Raw genomic sequence first — 15162 nt, 5'->3', positions numbered from 1 at the left:
CGTGGTTTTGGGTACATATTGGACCTGACATGTTAACTTTAATCATAATAATAGTGCAAAGAAGGCAATAGACCTCACCTACTTGTGGATTATAATATGCTGCAGGAGTGCTGCATTTTGCAGCTTGCCTCTTAGGGTGGGTGCACATGCTCAGGACACCCTGCGTCCCGGATGCTGCATGTCCTACCTGCGGTGAGTGCTCTCCGTAGGAAACTGCAGCAGCCCAGGCCGCTGCTGACTTTGTGTTCGCCCTTTGGAGAACACTCGCGTCTCCGCAGCATAAATTTACAGGCTGTGGAAAGCCGCACCGCATGTCAGTTTACGATGCATAGAAAAGCAGCACAGTGGGCACGGGACTTCTATAAATCCCATCCACTGTGCTTGTGCTGTACAATGCAGCGTTTTGGATGCAGCGAAAATATGCTCCATCCAAAATGCTGCTATTCTTCATCGTGGGCACACAGCCTTAGGAATTTCATATAAAGCGATGAGGCTTGCTGCCGTGCTGTGGACATCTCTTATACACTCGGCAGGGTGCACTGTACTCTGCTGCCTCGGACATTCCTCTCATTCCTGTGTGTTGGTGCAAGGTTATTTAAACTCCTCATTTAAAGTGCAGGAATTGCTGTCTGACAGCCCTATGCTGTGATGTGTTTATTGGTCAGCACAGAGATGTAATTGTCCTGCCTTCTACTTCTTCGCTTTCTCTGCCCAATTGTTAAGGGAGGTAACAAGGAGACATTTAGAATAAATATTATACTAATATTCTATTCTATAAAGCGTATAGAACAGCTAACCTCATCCCTCCTATTTTACAATTGGCTCTGTTCACACCACTCTTTTACAAATTCGGACCAGATGTTTTGGACAGGATTTTGTAAAAGTCCCATTTGTTGTGTTCCTTGCATTTAATGGTTTTCCTCATTGACTTTCATGAAGGAAACTGTTACGGAGAATGTAATAAGGCCCCTTTACACATCACACTTGGAGACTGGGGCCCAACAGAAATGAGAAATAGCTTTTTCTTTTTGACACAATCCTCATTTTCATCTCAAAAAGACTTATGAAAGGTCAATGTTCCAAACATGGCTTACCCTTGTTACTACAACCTCTGCTTCCAATGGACTCCGCTGCTGATGGTATAGTCTCTGATAAAGTTCAAAGTGATTATCCAACATCAATATCCTGTGAGCGGCCGGGCGCAGCTCGGACTCCTTCTTGATTACTTATTGTCCTAAGATGAAGGGAGGGAAGTCAGCCCGGGTTGGTGCCGAGCTCGTGTGATGTAATATTTTCACGCAAGCCTCAGCAGAGCGAGGGCCGATATACTCCCCTTGGGTGTGTTTCTATTTTAACGGGTTAAATATACAGATTAAGACGAAGTTGTCCAAGTACTCGACAATCCCTTCAAGCTCCCTCTTATACACATTGGATAGCTATCAGATGAGCGACAGTATAGCCAACAACATTAGTAGCCCAACTCCTTCACACATGGGAGCTCTCGATTCATTTCTTGTGTTCTCTGAGACAGCTGCTGCCAGTCTCCTCTGGCGGTGGCTTTATCTCCCAGAGAAGAAAAGGATCATGCTTTTGTTAATCTGGTCTGTGGATCCTCCTATCCGCCAAGTCATGTGTCAGGAGGCCACGATATGCATCAGACTGCTGGCCATTCACACCAGGCCAACTTTAATCTAATGTGTATGGTAGCATTGGGATGTAATATTAACCTTAAACTGTTTAGGGTCTGACTCTCGGCACCCTCGCCTATCGCGGGTTAAATAAAAAGTCGCAACACTTCTGAAAGTGCTGTGTCCCATTCTTACTTTACGCTGCTCTGCAGCAAAACCCCTACAGTGAAACCACTCTGAGACCAAGTCTTCAAGACGACCTCCCTTCTAACCAATTTTAGAGTATATAGTGGAATCTTGGTTAACGAGTAACCCAGTTAGCGAGTATTTTGCTTTACGTGCAAAGCTTGCTGTAAATTTGTAGCTCCGTTTACGAGCAAGCTTTGCTGTACGAACAAATACTCACTGCACTTGCTTCCGGTTCTGAACATCCACCGTGCTCTAACCCGCTCTTGCAGTCCGCACAAACACACACAAACCTTGTGCTCACCTTCCCTTCCCTTCCATCACCGGCCTCCCAGTTCTTGTAGTTCACCGCTACAGGATGTGTATTGGGTAATCATCGCGACGATGGAGGAACTTCCGCTGTCAGCCGCTACTCAAAGACAGCGCGTTGGCCAATCAGAGGCAAGCGGTTCCTGCCTTTGACGTCAGCGCTCTGGCAGCGGAAGCTGCGGCATCGGTCGCGAATGGTACCCGATACACATCCTGTACTGGCAAACTGCAAGAACCAGGAGGCCGGCAATGGAACGGAAGGTAAGGTGAGCATAATGTGCGTGTTTGTGTGTGTGTGGAATGGGACATTGAACAAGTTGTGGAAGGAATTGTCTGCATTCCAATGATTTCCTTTGGGAAATCTTGCTTTGCTAGACGAGTAACTTGGTTTACAGGCACACTCCCAGAACGGATTGTTCTCGTTAACCAAGGTTCCACTGTATTCACATATCGTGTTTATACCGTCTTTTATGCTACGAAAAATGCAGCATTTTATGCCCCAGCAAAGTGAATGAGAACTCTGAAATCTCAAGCAAATGTTACTTTATTTTTTTCTTGCAGATTTGATGAAATTTTTAAGGCTAGTTTCACACTTGCGTTGGACGGCTTTCGTAGCATTGCGTTGTGTGACGGCTGCAACGGATGCGTTGCATATAGTGGCACAACGCAATGCTACGGATCGTACAAAATAACGGAAAGCGTTATTTATTTATTTATTTAGGGGTTTTTTTTCTTCTTTACAGTACCGGCAGCCGACTATTGTGAACGATCAGCTGATCGCTCTTAATAGCCGGCGGCCGAGCGCTCTCACATGCAGGCGGCCGAGTGCTCAGCTGAGCGCTATAACATGCCGGCAGCCGGGCGATCAGCTGAGTGCCCTGACATGCCGGCGGCCGAGCGCCCAGCTGAGTGCCCTGACATGCCGGCGGCCGAGCGCCCAGCTGAATGCCCTGACATGCCGGCGGCCGAGCGCTCAGCTGAACGTTTGGCCACCGAGAAATAAAATAAAGTTTGTGATTTAAAAAAAAAAAAAAAGAGCATGTGCAGTGAAAAATAAAGGTTTCCGCTGCTCAAAAAACGTTACGTTGGCCCCCACAGTCCCCAGACCTCAACCCAATTGACTACTTGTGATTGAATTAAAATTGATTATTAGGAGGAAAATGGTAACAATACAGTGACATGGCAAGAATCTGCATAACTAATCGTATTCTAAGTAATTGCAAGTGATATTTATGTATGAGGCGTCCAAAATTGTTTATTAAATGAAGGTAGTCTCATAGCTGTAGTAGAAGATAAGATATGGAGCCTGAAAATCAAAAGTTCAAAACATTGTTACCCTTTTGCTTGTCAATGTATATAGCCAATTTATGCGACATGCATACTGCCATCCACATTACGACTATCGTTATCTAGTAATTCACTTGTATTGATTGAGGCTACGTAAGTCTGGTCGGCACGTGACCGCACGTGTGCATAGTTACCCGTTTTGCTTCTCAATGTAATTTCACACAAAACCCCCAAATTGGGCTGAACAAAATTGTTAGCACTTTTTCAAAATTGTGGGTAAACAACTTTGTTTCAAGCATGTCATGCTCATTCAGACTCACCTGTGGCAAGTAACAGGTGTGGGCAATATGAAAATCTCATCAGATAAAAAGGGAGAAGTTGACTCAATCTTTGCATTGTGTGTCCCCCTGTGTGCCACAGTAAGCATAGAGAACAGAAAGAGAAGAGAACTCTCTGAAGACTTGAGAACTAACATTGTTGAAAAATATCAACAGTCTCAAGGTTACAAATCCATCTAAAGAGATCTTGAGGTTCCTTTGTCCACGGTGCCCAACATAATCAAGAACTTTTCAAACCATGGCACTGTAGCTCACTGAACTGTTGCAACTCAGGATAGTCTGGATGGTGGATAAGCAATCAAGCTCCAAAGAAATTCAGGCTGTCCTGCAGGCTAAGGGTGCATCAGTGTCAGCGAGCACTATCCGTTGACGTGAATTGAATTAAATGAAACGCTATTGGAGGAGACCTAGGAGGACCTCACTGCTGACACAGACATAAAAAAGCTTGACTGGCTGTGGGAACAATTCTGCACATTTGGTAGGAATGCCTTCTGTACGTTTATTATGGAATAAGATTTTTCAGGTCTTTATACATATTGCTGTGTCCTCAATCCCCCCCCCCCACCACCCCCAAGTCGGTTTCCTTTCCATCATACCCGACCCCCTTTAAATAATCAAAAAAAGACACTGTTTTTTGGACTCCATGTCTATAATCCCTAGACGTTGGCGATCTAGTGTGACTCCGATCCTAGCATGGTGAGATGGACATTTTTATTTAGAATGGAAAGACTTGACACAATGAAAGTAGCTTTGAGAAATTTTTCCAAACCTGACAGGCCTAAATTTTGTTTAGAGATTCCTCGGAATTCTCCACAATACTTGGCATGTGACATATCATTCTTTAGAACTACCAGAGAGCTTGATACTAGAACTGACTGCTGTCCACAGTGGAGGAGGTTGGCAGTACCTCCCCTTTGCTGTACTAAACCTTATTCCCCACCCACACCGTATCCTTCTTTATCTTTCTATTATTCTACCACTCTTCCACCCACCCCTTTCTCATCCCCCTTCCTCATAGCTCGAACATAATCTCTTGTCTCTCCCTTCTTCATTTCCCCTTTTTCCCCACTCCCTATAACATATGTGTTAATATAATTTAGATGGTAGTGTGACAATGGAGCGATGATATAAACTAAATATTATCCCCGGACTCATATTACTTATTGTGTAAATTCATTGTACTGTTAACTTGATAATGAGTCCCGTTGTATAATGTCAGTACTGTGTCCATACCTTCTAGCACATTGCTGTTTTGCATTAATAAAGATTTTTGAAAAACAAAAAAAGCTAGACTGTAGTTTGCCAAAATCCTTCTGGGAAACTGTCTTGTGGACAGATGAGACCAAGATGGAGCTTTTTGGTAATGCAGATCATTCTACTGTTTACTGAAAACGGAAGTACTCCTGCAAAGAAAAGAACACCTTACCTACAGTCAAATATGGTGGAGGGTCAAAGATGTTTTGGGGTTGTTTTGGAGCAGTTTGCAAAACTAGAGTGGTCCAAAATTCCAGCTGAGAGGTGTAAGAAGCTTGTTGATAGTTATAGGAAGTGATTGCAGTTATTTATATCATGGGGTGTGCAGCTGAGGGTGCCAACAATTTTTTTTGTGTGAAATTATGTCCAATTTGCCTTCTTTCTCAGTTTTTTTTTGTGTTGTTCCAATACACACAAAGGAAGTAAAAATGTATATAACAAAATGCGTGTAATTGCAATAATTTTCTGGGAGAAATATTTCATTTTCTGGAACAATTTCAAGGGTGCCAAAACTTTCGGCTATTTATTAATAATAATAATAATAATATTTTTATTTCGCCATTTATTCCATGGCGCTTTACAAGTGAGAGAGGGTATACGTACAACAATCATTAACAGTACAAAACAGACTGGTATAGGAGGACCCTGCCCGCGAGGGCTCACAGTCTACAGGGAATGGGTGATGGTACAATAGGTGAGGACAGAGCTGGTTGCGCAGTGGTGTACTGAACTGAGGGCTATTGTAGGCTTGTTGGAAGAGGTGGGTCTTGAGGTTCCTCTTGAAGCAATGACAATGACTGTACATAAGTTTTTCAAAGATTGCTTTAATAACATGGAGTTTGACGTGTGTGTGTGATTTGTTTTGCAGAATGGCGAGTCTTCTTCAGAATCCAACTTTCCATTTTCCCATGGTGAAAGACAAGGATATCTAGAGGACCAGGCCGCACGCAGGACTCTTCCTAAACATCATCTTCTGACCAATGGACACTCATCTTTACAAAGAGATGGACCAGGTTCATTCCTTTTGGATCTTCCAAACTTTCCGGATCTGTCCAAGGCTGATATTGATGGACAAAATCCAAATATTCAGGTACATGTTAAAAATGTCAGTGATAGAAGTCAGTACATCGTAGTGGCACTGGCTTTGTCATCAGTCTACAGGCAGAAGCTTCTTTGAAATCTGAGTATTTACCTAACATATTTCATAGCTAATCTTATATAATAAAGAAATGTATTTTTTTTTTTACCCAGATAGCTGATCTGTCACCAGGTTTTTGCAATTTAATCTGAAAGCCGCCATAATGTAGGAGCACAGACCCGGATTCCAGCGATGTGTCACTTGCTGGGCTGCTTAGTTTAGCTTTATAAAATCATATGTTTAACATTGAAAGTGTAGGCAAAACTTTGTCATTTAATTTTCTAGATCCATACCAGATAAACACGGATGGCACCCGTTTTACAAAACATACGCATGGATGGGTGATAGAAATAAAATGGGTGGTCTAAACAGACTGTGCCACATATACGTGTTTCTAAGAGGACGTGCGAAGGGGGACGAAAAGTTTATAATTAATTGTGCCTTCACTTACTGACTGGACCCTGTTGGTTCTTAAAAAGAGTCTGTCAGCAGAAAGTGACTGTTCAAACTAAGCACTGCTGTTCTTTGCACCCTTGGTATGACTGTCATGGGTGACAGTCATGTGGTTTCTGGCAATAGAAGATCACAGCATTTGGCTGTGCAAAATGTTCCCTGACTTTCTATTGTTCCTGATGTCAGTATTGCAATAGGGAGCTTTCCTGCTGGATTTTCATTTCTTCCCCTTTTGGACTCAGCAGGAGATCGCCTTCCACCCAGCTGCTGATCATCAGTACTCTTTTGGGGCTTAAACACTCCCTTCTCTTTTGGACTTGTGTTGGTGATATTATTCAGTTCATTCAAGCTCTGGTTGCAAGCAGGTGGCTTGTACTCATCTGTACTATCGTTGCTTACTGAAGCTTTGCTGAATTTCTGCCTGAGTCATCTGTGGATACGTAGTTCATGCTCTTCCCCTCGTGTGTCCCCTTGTCTTCCTTTTAGTGTTTAGTGAGGTTGATTAAGAGCTCAACCCACCCATTGCCTATTTAGGGTCCAGCACTAGGGATACCTAGGTTCCTAACCTATGCGCCGAGCCGGATACCTGACCGTATCTAGAGTGGTGAGGGACCCCATGGACCAGCTGTGTGTTTGGTCAGGGGTCACTATATCCCCCTTCCCTAGATGCAGGGGCCACGTTCCTTTTACCTTTCGCCGCTCGCTTGGTACTTCCCCGTACCTAGCATGACAGTGGTCATACCTTTTCAATGCATCTCCCCATTTACTTGTTTTCCATCTATGTCCGGCATGCGCTTTCTTGATTGCCAGCTCTGGCTTTATAGAGGCCAGAGAAAGGTGGAGATAAATGGGAAAACTAATAAGTAGGAAGCTGGACCAGGTCTTACCAAGGGTGCACTGAGCGTCTGTGCTTTGTTCAAACAATCATTTTGTGCTGACACACTCATTTTAAGAAGGGTCTGCAGCACTAATGGCTTTTTTGCTCAGTTTCATCCTTCTTTTTTTTTTTTTTTTTTTCTTTCTTTCTTTTTTTTTTTCCTGCTAAGCATCTGGCCTGAAACACTGTTGTGCAATATGAACTTTGTTTTCAGCATCCATGAGGGTCTGAAAGGTTCCTTCCCCATAATAATAATGTTATGGATTGTTCTTCCTAGCTAAAACTGTAAAACTAAAACCTATTTTTTTGATCCAGTGTAGACTATGGAGAGTTACTCTAGCTCATTTTGTGCAGTGTGATAAATATAGTATGATGAGGCTCATTAGAGGAGACTAAAGGCCCCGTTACACGCAGCGACGTATCTAACGATATATCGCCGGGGTCACGTATTCCGTGATGCACATCCGGCATCGTTAGCGACGTCGTTGCGTGTGACAGCAAGGAACGACCATTAACGATGGAAAATACTCACCTTATCGTCCATCGTTGACAGGTCGTTCCTTTTTAAAAAAATTGTGGATTGTAGAGGACGCAGGTTGTTCATTGTTCCCGAGGCAGCACACATCGCTATGTATGACACATTGGGAACGACGAACTGCAGCTTACCTGCGGCCATCGGCAATGCGGAAGGAAGGAGATGGGCGGGATGTTGCGTCCCGCTCATCTCCGCCCCTCCGCTTCTATTGGGCGGCCGCTTTGTGACGCCGCACGAACTGCCCCCTTGGAAAGGAGACGCTTCGCCAGCAACAGCGATGTCGCTAGGCAGGTAAGTCCGTGTGACTGCTTCAAATGATTTTGTGCGCCGCGGGCAGCGATTTGCCCGTGACGCACAAACGACGGGGGCGGGTGCTTTCACCAGCGATATCTTTGCGTGTAACACCACCTTTAGGGTATGTGTACATGATCAGGACCCGCTGCATCCTGGATGCGGCGGGGCCGCGAGTCTCCCCCGCAGGAGACCGCGGCTGCTTGTGCACACGATCCAGCCTCTGGCAGTTGCGGTCTCTCACTGTTCTCCCTGCGGAGAACCCTCACGTCTCCACAGCAAATTATTGACATGCTCCAGCTCAGGAAGCCGCACCACAGGTCACTTTTCACTGCGGGGAAAACAAGCACAGCGAGCACACGATTTCTAGAAATCCATCCACTGTGCTTCTACTGTACAACGCAACGTTTTGGACCCAGGGAAAACACCTGATTGAGGGCACACAGCCTAAGGGTATCCATGATGAGATTTACTGGCGTTTGATATTGCATATTGAGATTTTGTTGTGGAATTTCCCCATAGACTTGCATTAGATGCAGAAAATCTGCAGGTAAAGAAAAAAAAAAAAAATACACATGGGTTTTTAGTATGTTTCTGAAATGGGAAAAAAATGCATGTTATCCATACGTTAAAAAAATGTACCTGAAAGTTTAGAAAACAAGGCAGTTTTATTTACAACATGACACACAAAAGACAAACGCAGCGTCAAAAGCACAAGTAAACGAAGTTCTGCAGCGTCAAAAAGTCAACAAACACTGATTTTTGATCTTGGGAACGCAGCCTAATACAATTGAATGATTGCACGGTTTGCGTTGGCAGCGTGACACATGGACGATATTCTCTTTCGTTAGGTCTCGGTCTTTCTGCTGACCTGGCTTTGCCATTTCGTGAATACTAGACAGACTGCATGTTTACATGTGCTGACGTTAGTAGCAGATCGTTTGTGAGCTGTATGGGATACTAGTTACAACAGCTGTCTTGAGTCTGTTGATGATACATAACACGCTGCAGAATGGTGACTACACGGAGAAGAGTTGACGTAAGACTGTTACACTAGACATAGAGCTGTCTCATTTCTTATCTTGTTTGCGATTGTATAAATGAGCCGCTGGAGATCCTGAATGTGTAACAGCTGTGGGATCCTTCAATACGTTTGAACATAAAGAACCACAAGCTTTTTAGTTCGCCTGTTGGTGATTTTTTGGCTATACGGCGGAACTTTGTCTTCATGTGGTTGGTAACTTCCACTATGTGCACCCAAATAGGTATGTGGGTATTTGTCCCAAAATTATGACTTGTGACCAACATTGTGGTGTGAAACGCGTAAGCCTCTTTTAAAGAATTAAAACTAAGGAATAAAATTTGGTGAAGTTCTGCAGAAGAGTGCAAATTTTTCTTGGGTTTTTCAAGTAAGGCAAACATGACCTGGCATTTTTAACATTACGATTTATACATACAGATATTGATTGCAGTACAAGAGACAGATGTCATCAACATTTATAGTTTTGGAGACCGTATAAAGCCAAAGCTGTGAGACAACAAAAAAGAGGGTGGGCGTATATGGAATACAAATCATTCGAAAGGACACTAATCTGTTTGGCCTTGGAAGGGTGCACCAAGCGCATGTGCTTGGTTTGAACAGTCATTTTACGCTGACAGACTCTATAACAACCAGTGGAGTCTGGTCATTTGGACCACCATTGTTTAGTAGATGAGGGCATGTCCTAGCAATATGATTGATGGCTGGTGTATAATGCAGGAGAAAAGAGAATATAAAATGTTATTCACCTGTCTTCAATTTAGGAATGGTGAGACTCCAAAAAAAGTGCATATAGGGGAAAAAAATAAGTTTTAAGACATTAGTCACACGTTGCATTTTTTTTCTCCCATGCGTTTTTAAATGGTAAGATACAGTGCCTACAAGTAGTATTCAACCCCCTGCAGATTTAGCAGGTTTGATAAGATGCAAATAAGTTAGAGCCTGCAAACTTCAAACAAGAGCAGGATTTATTAACAGATGCATAAATCTTACAAACCAACAAGTTATGTTGCTTAGTTAAATTTTAATAAATTTTCAACATAAAAGTGTGGATCAATTATTATTCAACCCCTAGGTTTAATATTTTGTGGAATAACCCTTGTTTGCAATTACAGCTAATAATCGTCTTTTTATAAGACCTGATCAGGCCGGCACAGGTCTCTGGAGTTATCTTGGCCCACTCCTCCATGCAGATCTTCTCCAAGTTATCTAGGTTCTTTGGGTGTCTCATGTGGACTTTAATCTTGAGCTCCTTCCACAAGTTTTCAATTGGGTTAAGGTCAGGAGACTGACTAGGCCACTGCAACACCTTGATTTTTTCCCTCTTGACCCAGGCCTTGGTTTTCTTGGCTGTGTGCTTTGGGTCGTTGTCTTGTTGGAAGATGAAATGACGACCCATCTTAAGATCCTTAATGGAGGAGCGGAGGTTCTTGGCCAAAATCTCCAGGTAGGCCGTGCTATCCATCTTCCCATGAATGCGGACCAGATGGCCAGGCCCCTTGGCTGAGAAACAGCCCCACAGCATGATGCTGCCACCACCATGCTTGACTGTAGGGATGGTATTCTTGGGGTCGTATGCAGTGCCATCCAGTCTCCAAACGTCACGTGTGTGGTTGGCACCAAAGATCTCGATCTTGGTCTCATCAGACCAGAGAACCTTGAACCAGTCTGTCTCAGAGTCCTCCAAGTGATCATGAGCAAACTGTAGACGAGCCTTGACATGACGCTTTGAAAGTAAAGGTACCTTACGGGCTCGTCTGGTTTCAGTCAATACCATAAGTAATGTACTACACCGCAATGGTCTCCGTTCCAATGTCCCCACTGCCATGAGATCTTCCCGGAGCTCCTTCCTTGTTGTCCTTGGGTTAGCCTTGACTCTTCGGACAAGCCTGGCCTCGGCACGGGTGGAAACTTTCAAAGGCTGTCCAGGCCGTGGAAGGCTAACAGTAGTTCCATAAGCCTTCCACTTCCGGATGATGCTCCCAACAGTGGAGACAGGTATGCCCAACTCCTTGGAAAGGGTTTTGTACCCCTTGCCAGCCTTGTGACCCTCCATGATCTTGTCTCTGATGGCCTTGGAATGCTCCTTTGTCTTTCCCATGTTGACCAAGTATGAGTGCTGTTCACAAGTTTGGGGAGGGTCTTAATTAGTCAAAAAAGGCTGGAAAAAGAGATAATTAATCCAAACATGTGAAGCTCATTGTTCTTTGTGCCTGAAATACTTCTTAATACTTTAGGGGAACCAAACAAAATTCTGGTGGATTAAGGGGTTGAATAATAAATGACACGCTGAATAAACTTTTCACAATTTAAAAAAAAAAAAAAAAAAAAGAAATAACATTCTTTTTTGCTGCAGTGCATTTCACACTTCCAGGCTGATCTACAGTCCAAATGTCACAATGCCAAGTTAATTCCGAATGTGTAAACCTGCTAAATCTGCAGGGGGTTGAATACTACTTGTAGGCACTGTAAATGGTGCCATTTAAAAGCTGTAAGTTGTCCATTATACGGCAATGTGAACCAAAAAATGGAAAAGTTCTTGCTCTTTGGAAACTGGGATAAAAATAACAAAAATGGAACATCGCCAAGTCAGGAAGGGGTTAAATGCATGGCTACTTACTTCCACGAGCAATGACTGTATTGTCATCAGACCCAGAGATTAACTCTGCTAGTCTGCTTATCAGTCTCCTTTGATCACATGTTCTGGGGGAGCCAATCATAACTGTTCCCCTCCTATATATGCTGGATAGATCCTTCTATGCCAGCAATAGTTAAACTGTGTGCAGAATTATTAGGCAAATGAGTATTTTGATCACATGATAATTTTTATACATGTTGTCCTACTCCAAGCTGTATAGGCTTGAGAGCTAACTACCAATTAAGTAAATCCGATGATGTGCATCTCTGTAATGAGGAGGGGTGTGGTGTAATGACATCAACACCTTATATAAGGTGTGCTTAATTATTAGGCAACTTTCTTTCCTTTGGCAAAATGGGTCAGAAGAGAGATTTGACGGGCTCTGAAAAGTCCAAAATTGTGAGATGTCTTGCAGAGGGATGCAGCAGTCTTGAAATTGCCAAACTTTTGAAGCGTGATCACTGAACAATCAAGCGTTTCATGGCAAATAGCCAACAGGATTGCAAGTAGCGTGTTGGGCAAAAAAGGCGCAAAATAACTGCCCATGAATTGAGGAAAATCAAGCATGAAGCTGCCAAGATGCCATTTGCCACCAGTTTCGCCATATTTCAGAGCTGCAACGTTACTGGATTATCAAGAAGCACAAGGTGTGCCATACTCAGGGACATGGCCAAGGTAAGGAAGGCTGAAAAACGACCATCTTTCAACAAGAAACAAAAGATAAAACGTCAAGACTGGGCCAAGAAATATCTTAAGACTGATTTTTCAAAGTTTTTATGGACTGATGAAACGAGAGTGACTCTTGATGGGCCAGAGGCTGGATTAGTAAAGGGCAGAGAGATCCACTCCGACTCAGACGCCGGCAAAGTGGAGGTGGGTTACTGGTATGGCCTGGTATCATCAAAGATGAACTTGAGACCTTTTTGGGGTTGAGGATGGAGTGAAGCTCAACTCCCAGACCTACTGCCAGTTTCTGGAAGACAACTTCTTCAAGCAGTGGTACAGGAAGAAGTTGGTATCGTTCAAAAAAAACCCCATGATTTTCATGCAGGACAATGCGCCATCACATGCATTCAACTACTCCACAGCGTGGCTGGCAAGTAAAGGTCTAAAAGATGAAAAAATAATGACATGCCCCCTTGTTCACCTGATCTGAACCCCATAGAGAACCTGTGGTCCCATATAAAATGTAGGCTCTACAGAGAGGGAAAACAGTACACCTCTCGGAACAGTGTCTGGGAGGCTGTGGTGGCTGCTGCACGTAATGTTGATCGTAAACAGACAAGTAACTGACAGAATCTATGGATGGTAGGCTGCTGAGTGTCATCATAAAGAAAGGTGGCTATATTGGTCACTAATGTTTGGGGGTTTTGTTTTTGCATGTCAGAAATGTTTATTTCTAAATTTTGTGCAGTTATTTTGGTTTACCTGGAGAAAATAAACAAGTGAGATGGGAATATATTTGGTTTTTATTAAGTTGCCTAATAATTCTGCACAGTAGTAGTTACCTGCACAAACAGATATCCTCCTTAAGCCTGCTTTACATGTTGCAATTTCACATACAATATCGTATGCGATTTGCAACGCCCCCATCGTATGTGCGGCACGTTCAATTTGTTGAACGTGCCGCACAGACGATTCACCCCCGTCACACGTACTTACCTACCATACGACCTCTGTGGGTGGCGAACGTCCACTTCCTGGAGTGGGAGGGACGTTCGGCGTCACATCGACGTCACGCGGCAGCCGGCCAATAGAAGCGGAGGGGCGGAGATGAGCGGGACGTAAACATCCCGCCCACCTCCTTCCTTCCGCATTGTCGGTGGGAGCCGCGGACGGAGGTAAGCTGCAGTTCAATGTTCCCGGGGTGTCACACACTGCGATGTGTGCTGCCTCGGGAACATTGCACAACCTCACGTTCATTTTTTGAGGAATGAACGACGTGCATGCGATGAACAGATTTTCGTTCAATCGCAATTGCACAGAGGTTTTACACGCTACAATCATACTTACGATGCCGGATGTGCGTCACTTACGATGTGACCCCGCCGACAAATCGTAAGATTTATTGTAGCGTGTAAAGCGGGCTTAAGATAGCCAAATCTAAAGAAACCCCAGTGCAACTTCCAAAACTATTAAGCTTTGATATTTATGAGTCTTTTGGGTTGATTGAGAACATAGTTGTTGATCAATAATAAAAAAAATCCTCAAATACAACTTGCCTAATAATTCAGCACACAATGTAATCTTAGCTGGTCTTGTGAGGTGTAGTGATTTAGACTATCTGGTAATTGTGGTACTTGTTTGCTGAGTGGCAGTTGCGGAGCTAACCATTGTTACCTTTTGTTGCTACCTTCCTGATCTTACTTTTCTCATGAGTCTCACATTGTCTATTCCCTGTGTGTGCAGTGTTTCAGAGTTCTAGTTTCCCTTGTCTGTCTTTATTTGTGTTTTCCTCTCACTCCTGCCCCTTCGTTCCCTGGTGGGAGAGGAGAATCAGATTAGTTCTGGTCAGGAGCATAACGAAGCAAGGAACTCCGGCATCTCCACCATCAGGGGGAACACTGAGGTTAGAGTAACCTACGTTTCTCTAGCATGAGGGATAGCATAGGAGCCCCTGTCTATCATTATCCCACTATCACATCATGGCAGTATATGGTATCAGGGGTGATGGCAACAAGCCATTTTGCTTAGGCAGCGGTGTTTAGATACACCGGAATACAGAGAATATAACACTTTACCTTAATTGAAGTAAAGCATAACTACAGCCCTGCTCCTGGGGGTTAGATGCATGGTCACACTGAATCTGTTTCTAGAAGACAGAAGCCATGTTTTTCTAACGCCATACAGCCCCTTTAATTGTCTACATTGGGGCTTGAACACTGAGCTAAGGGATGATTTCAAATATTAGCATGCCGACAAGACATTATACCAATGATATGCACTACATATAGAATTTGCATCACTTCACTAAAAATGAATGCACATACCGGTAATATTTTTTATTTTTTGTATTTGTAAATGTATAAGAATTGACCCCCCCCACCCCCCCCGCCAGATCCAAATACAGATGTTAACAGTTTGAATGTCTTGTTTTGAGTGCAATTTCCTACCTTTTTAATAATGTAAACAGTTATTTCAGTAATGCCTGTAATTTCTTTAATCTGGTCAGTTTATCTTGAATAGCAA

General features: G+C 43.5%; 1 protein-coding gene across 1 annotated transcript in view; it reads left to right on the top strand.

Annotated features, from left to right (window-relative positions):
- The window catches only part of ISM1 (isthmin 1), a 108039-nt gene that overhangs the window by 53731 nt on the left and 39146 nt on the right, over positions 1-15162 (top strand). Inside the window, exon 2 of the mRNA XM_075339285.1 lies at positions 5871-6092. Within this exon, the coding sequence (XP_075195400.1) occupies positions 5871-6092 (222 nt within the window). The remainder of the gene's footprint in view (positions 1-5870; positions 6093-15162) is intronic.

This window comes from Anomaloglossus baeobatrachus, chromosome 3 (assembly GCF_048569485.1).
Source record: "Anomaloglossus baeobatrachus isolate aAnoBae1 chromosome 3, aAnoBae1.hap1, whole genome shotgun sequence".
Taxonomy (NCBI): Eukaryota; Metazoa; Chordata; class Amphibia; order Anura; family Aromobatidae; genus Anomaloglossus; species Anomaloglossus baeobatrachus.
The sequence above is the reverse complement of the archived record's forward strand: the minus strand, read 5'-3'. Positions and strand labels throughout refer to the sequence as shown.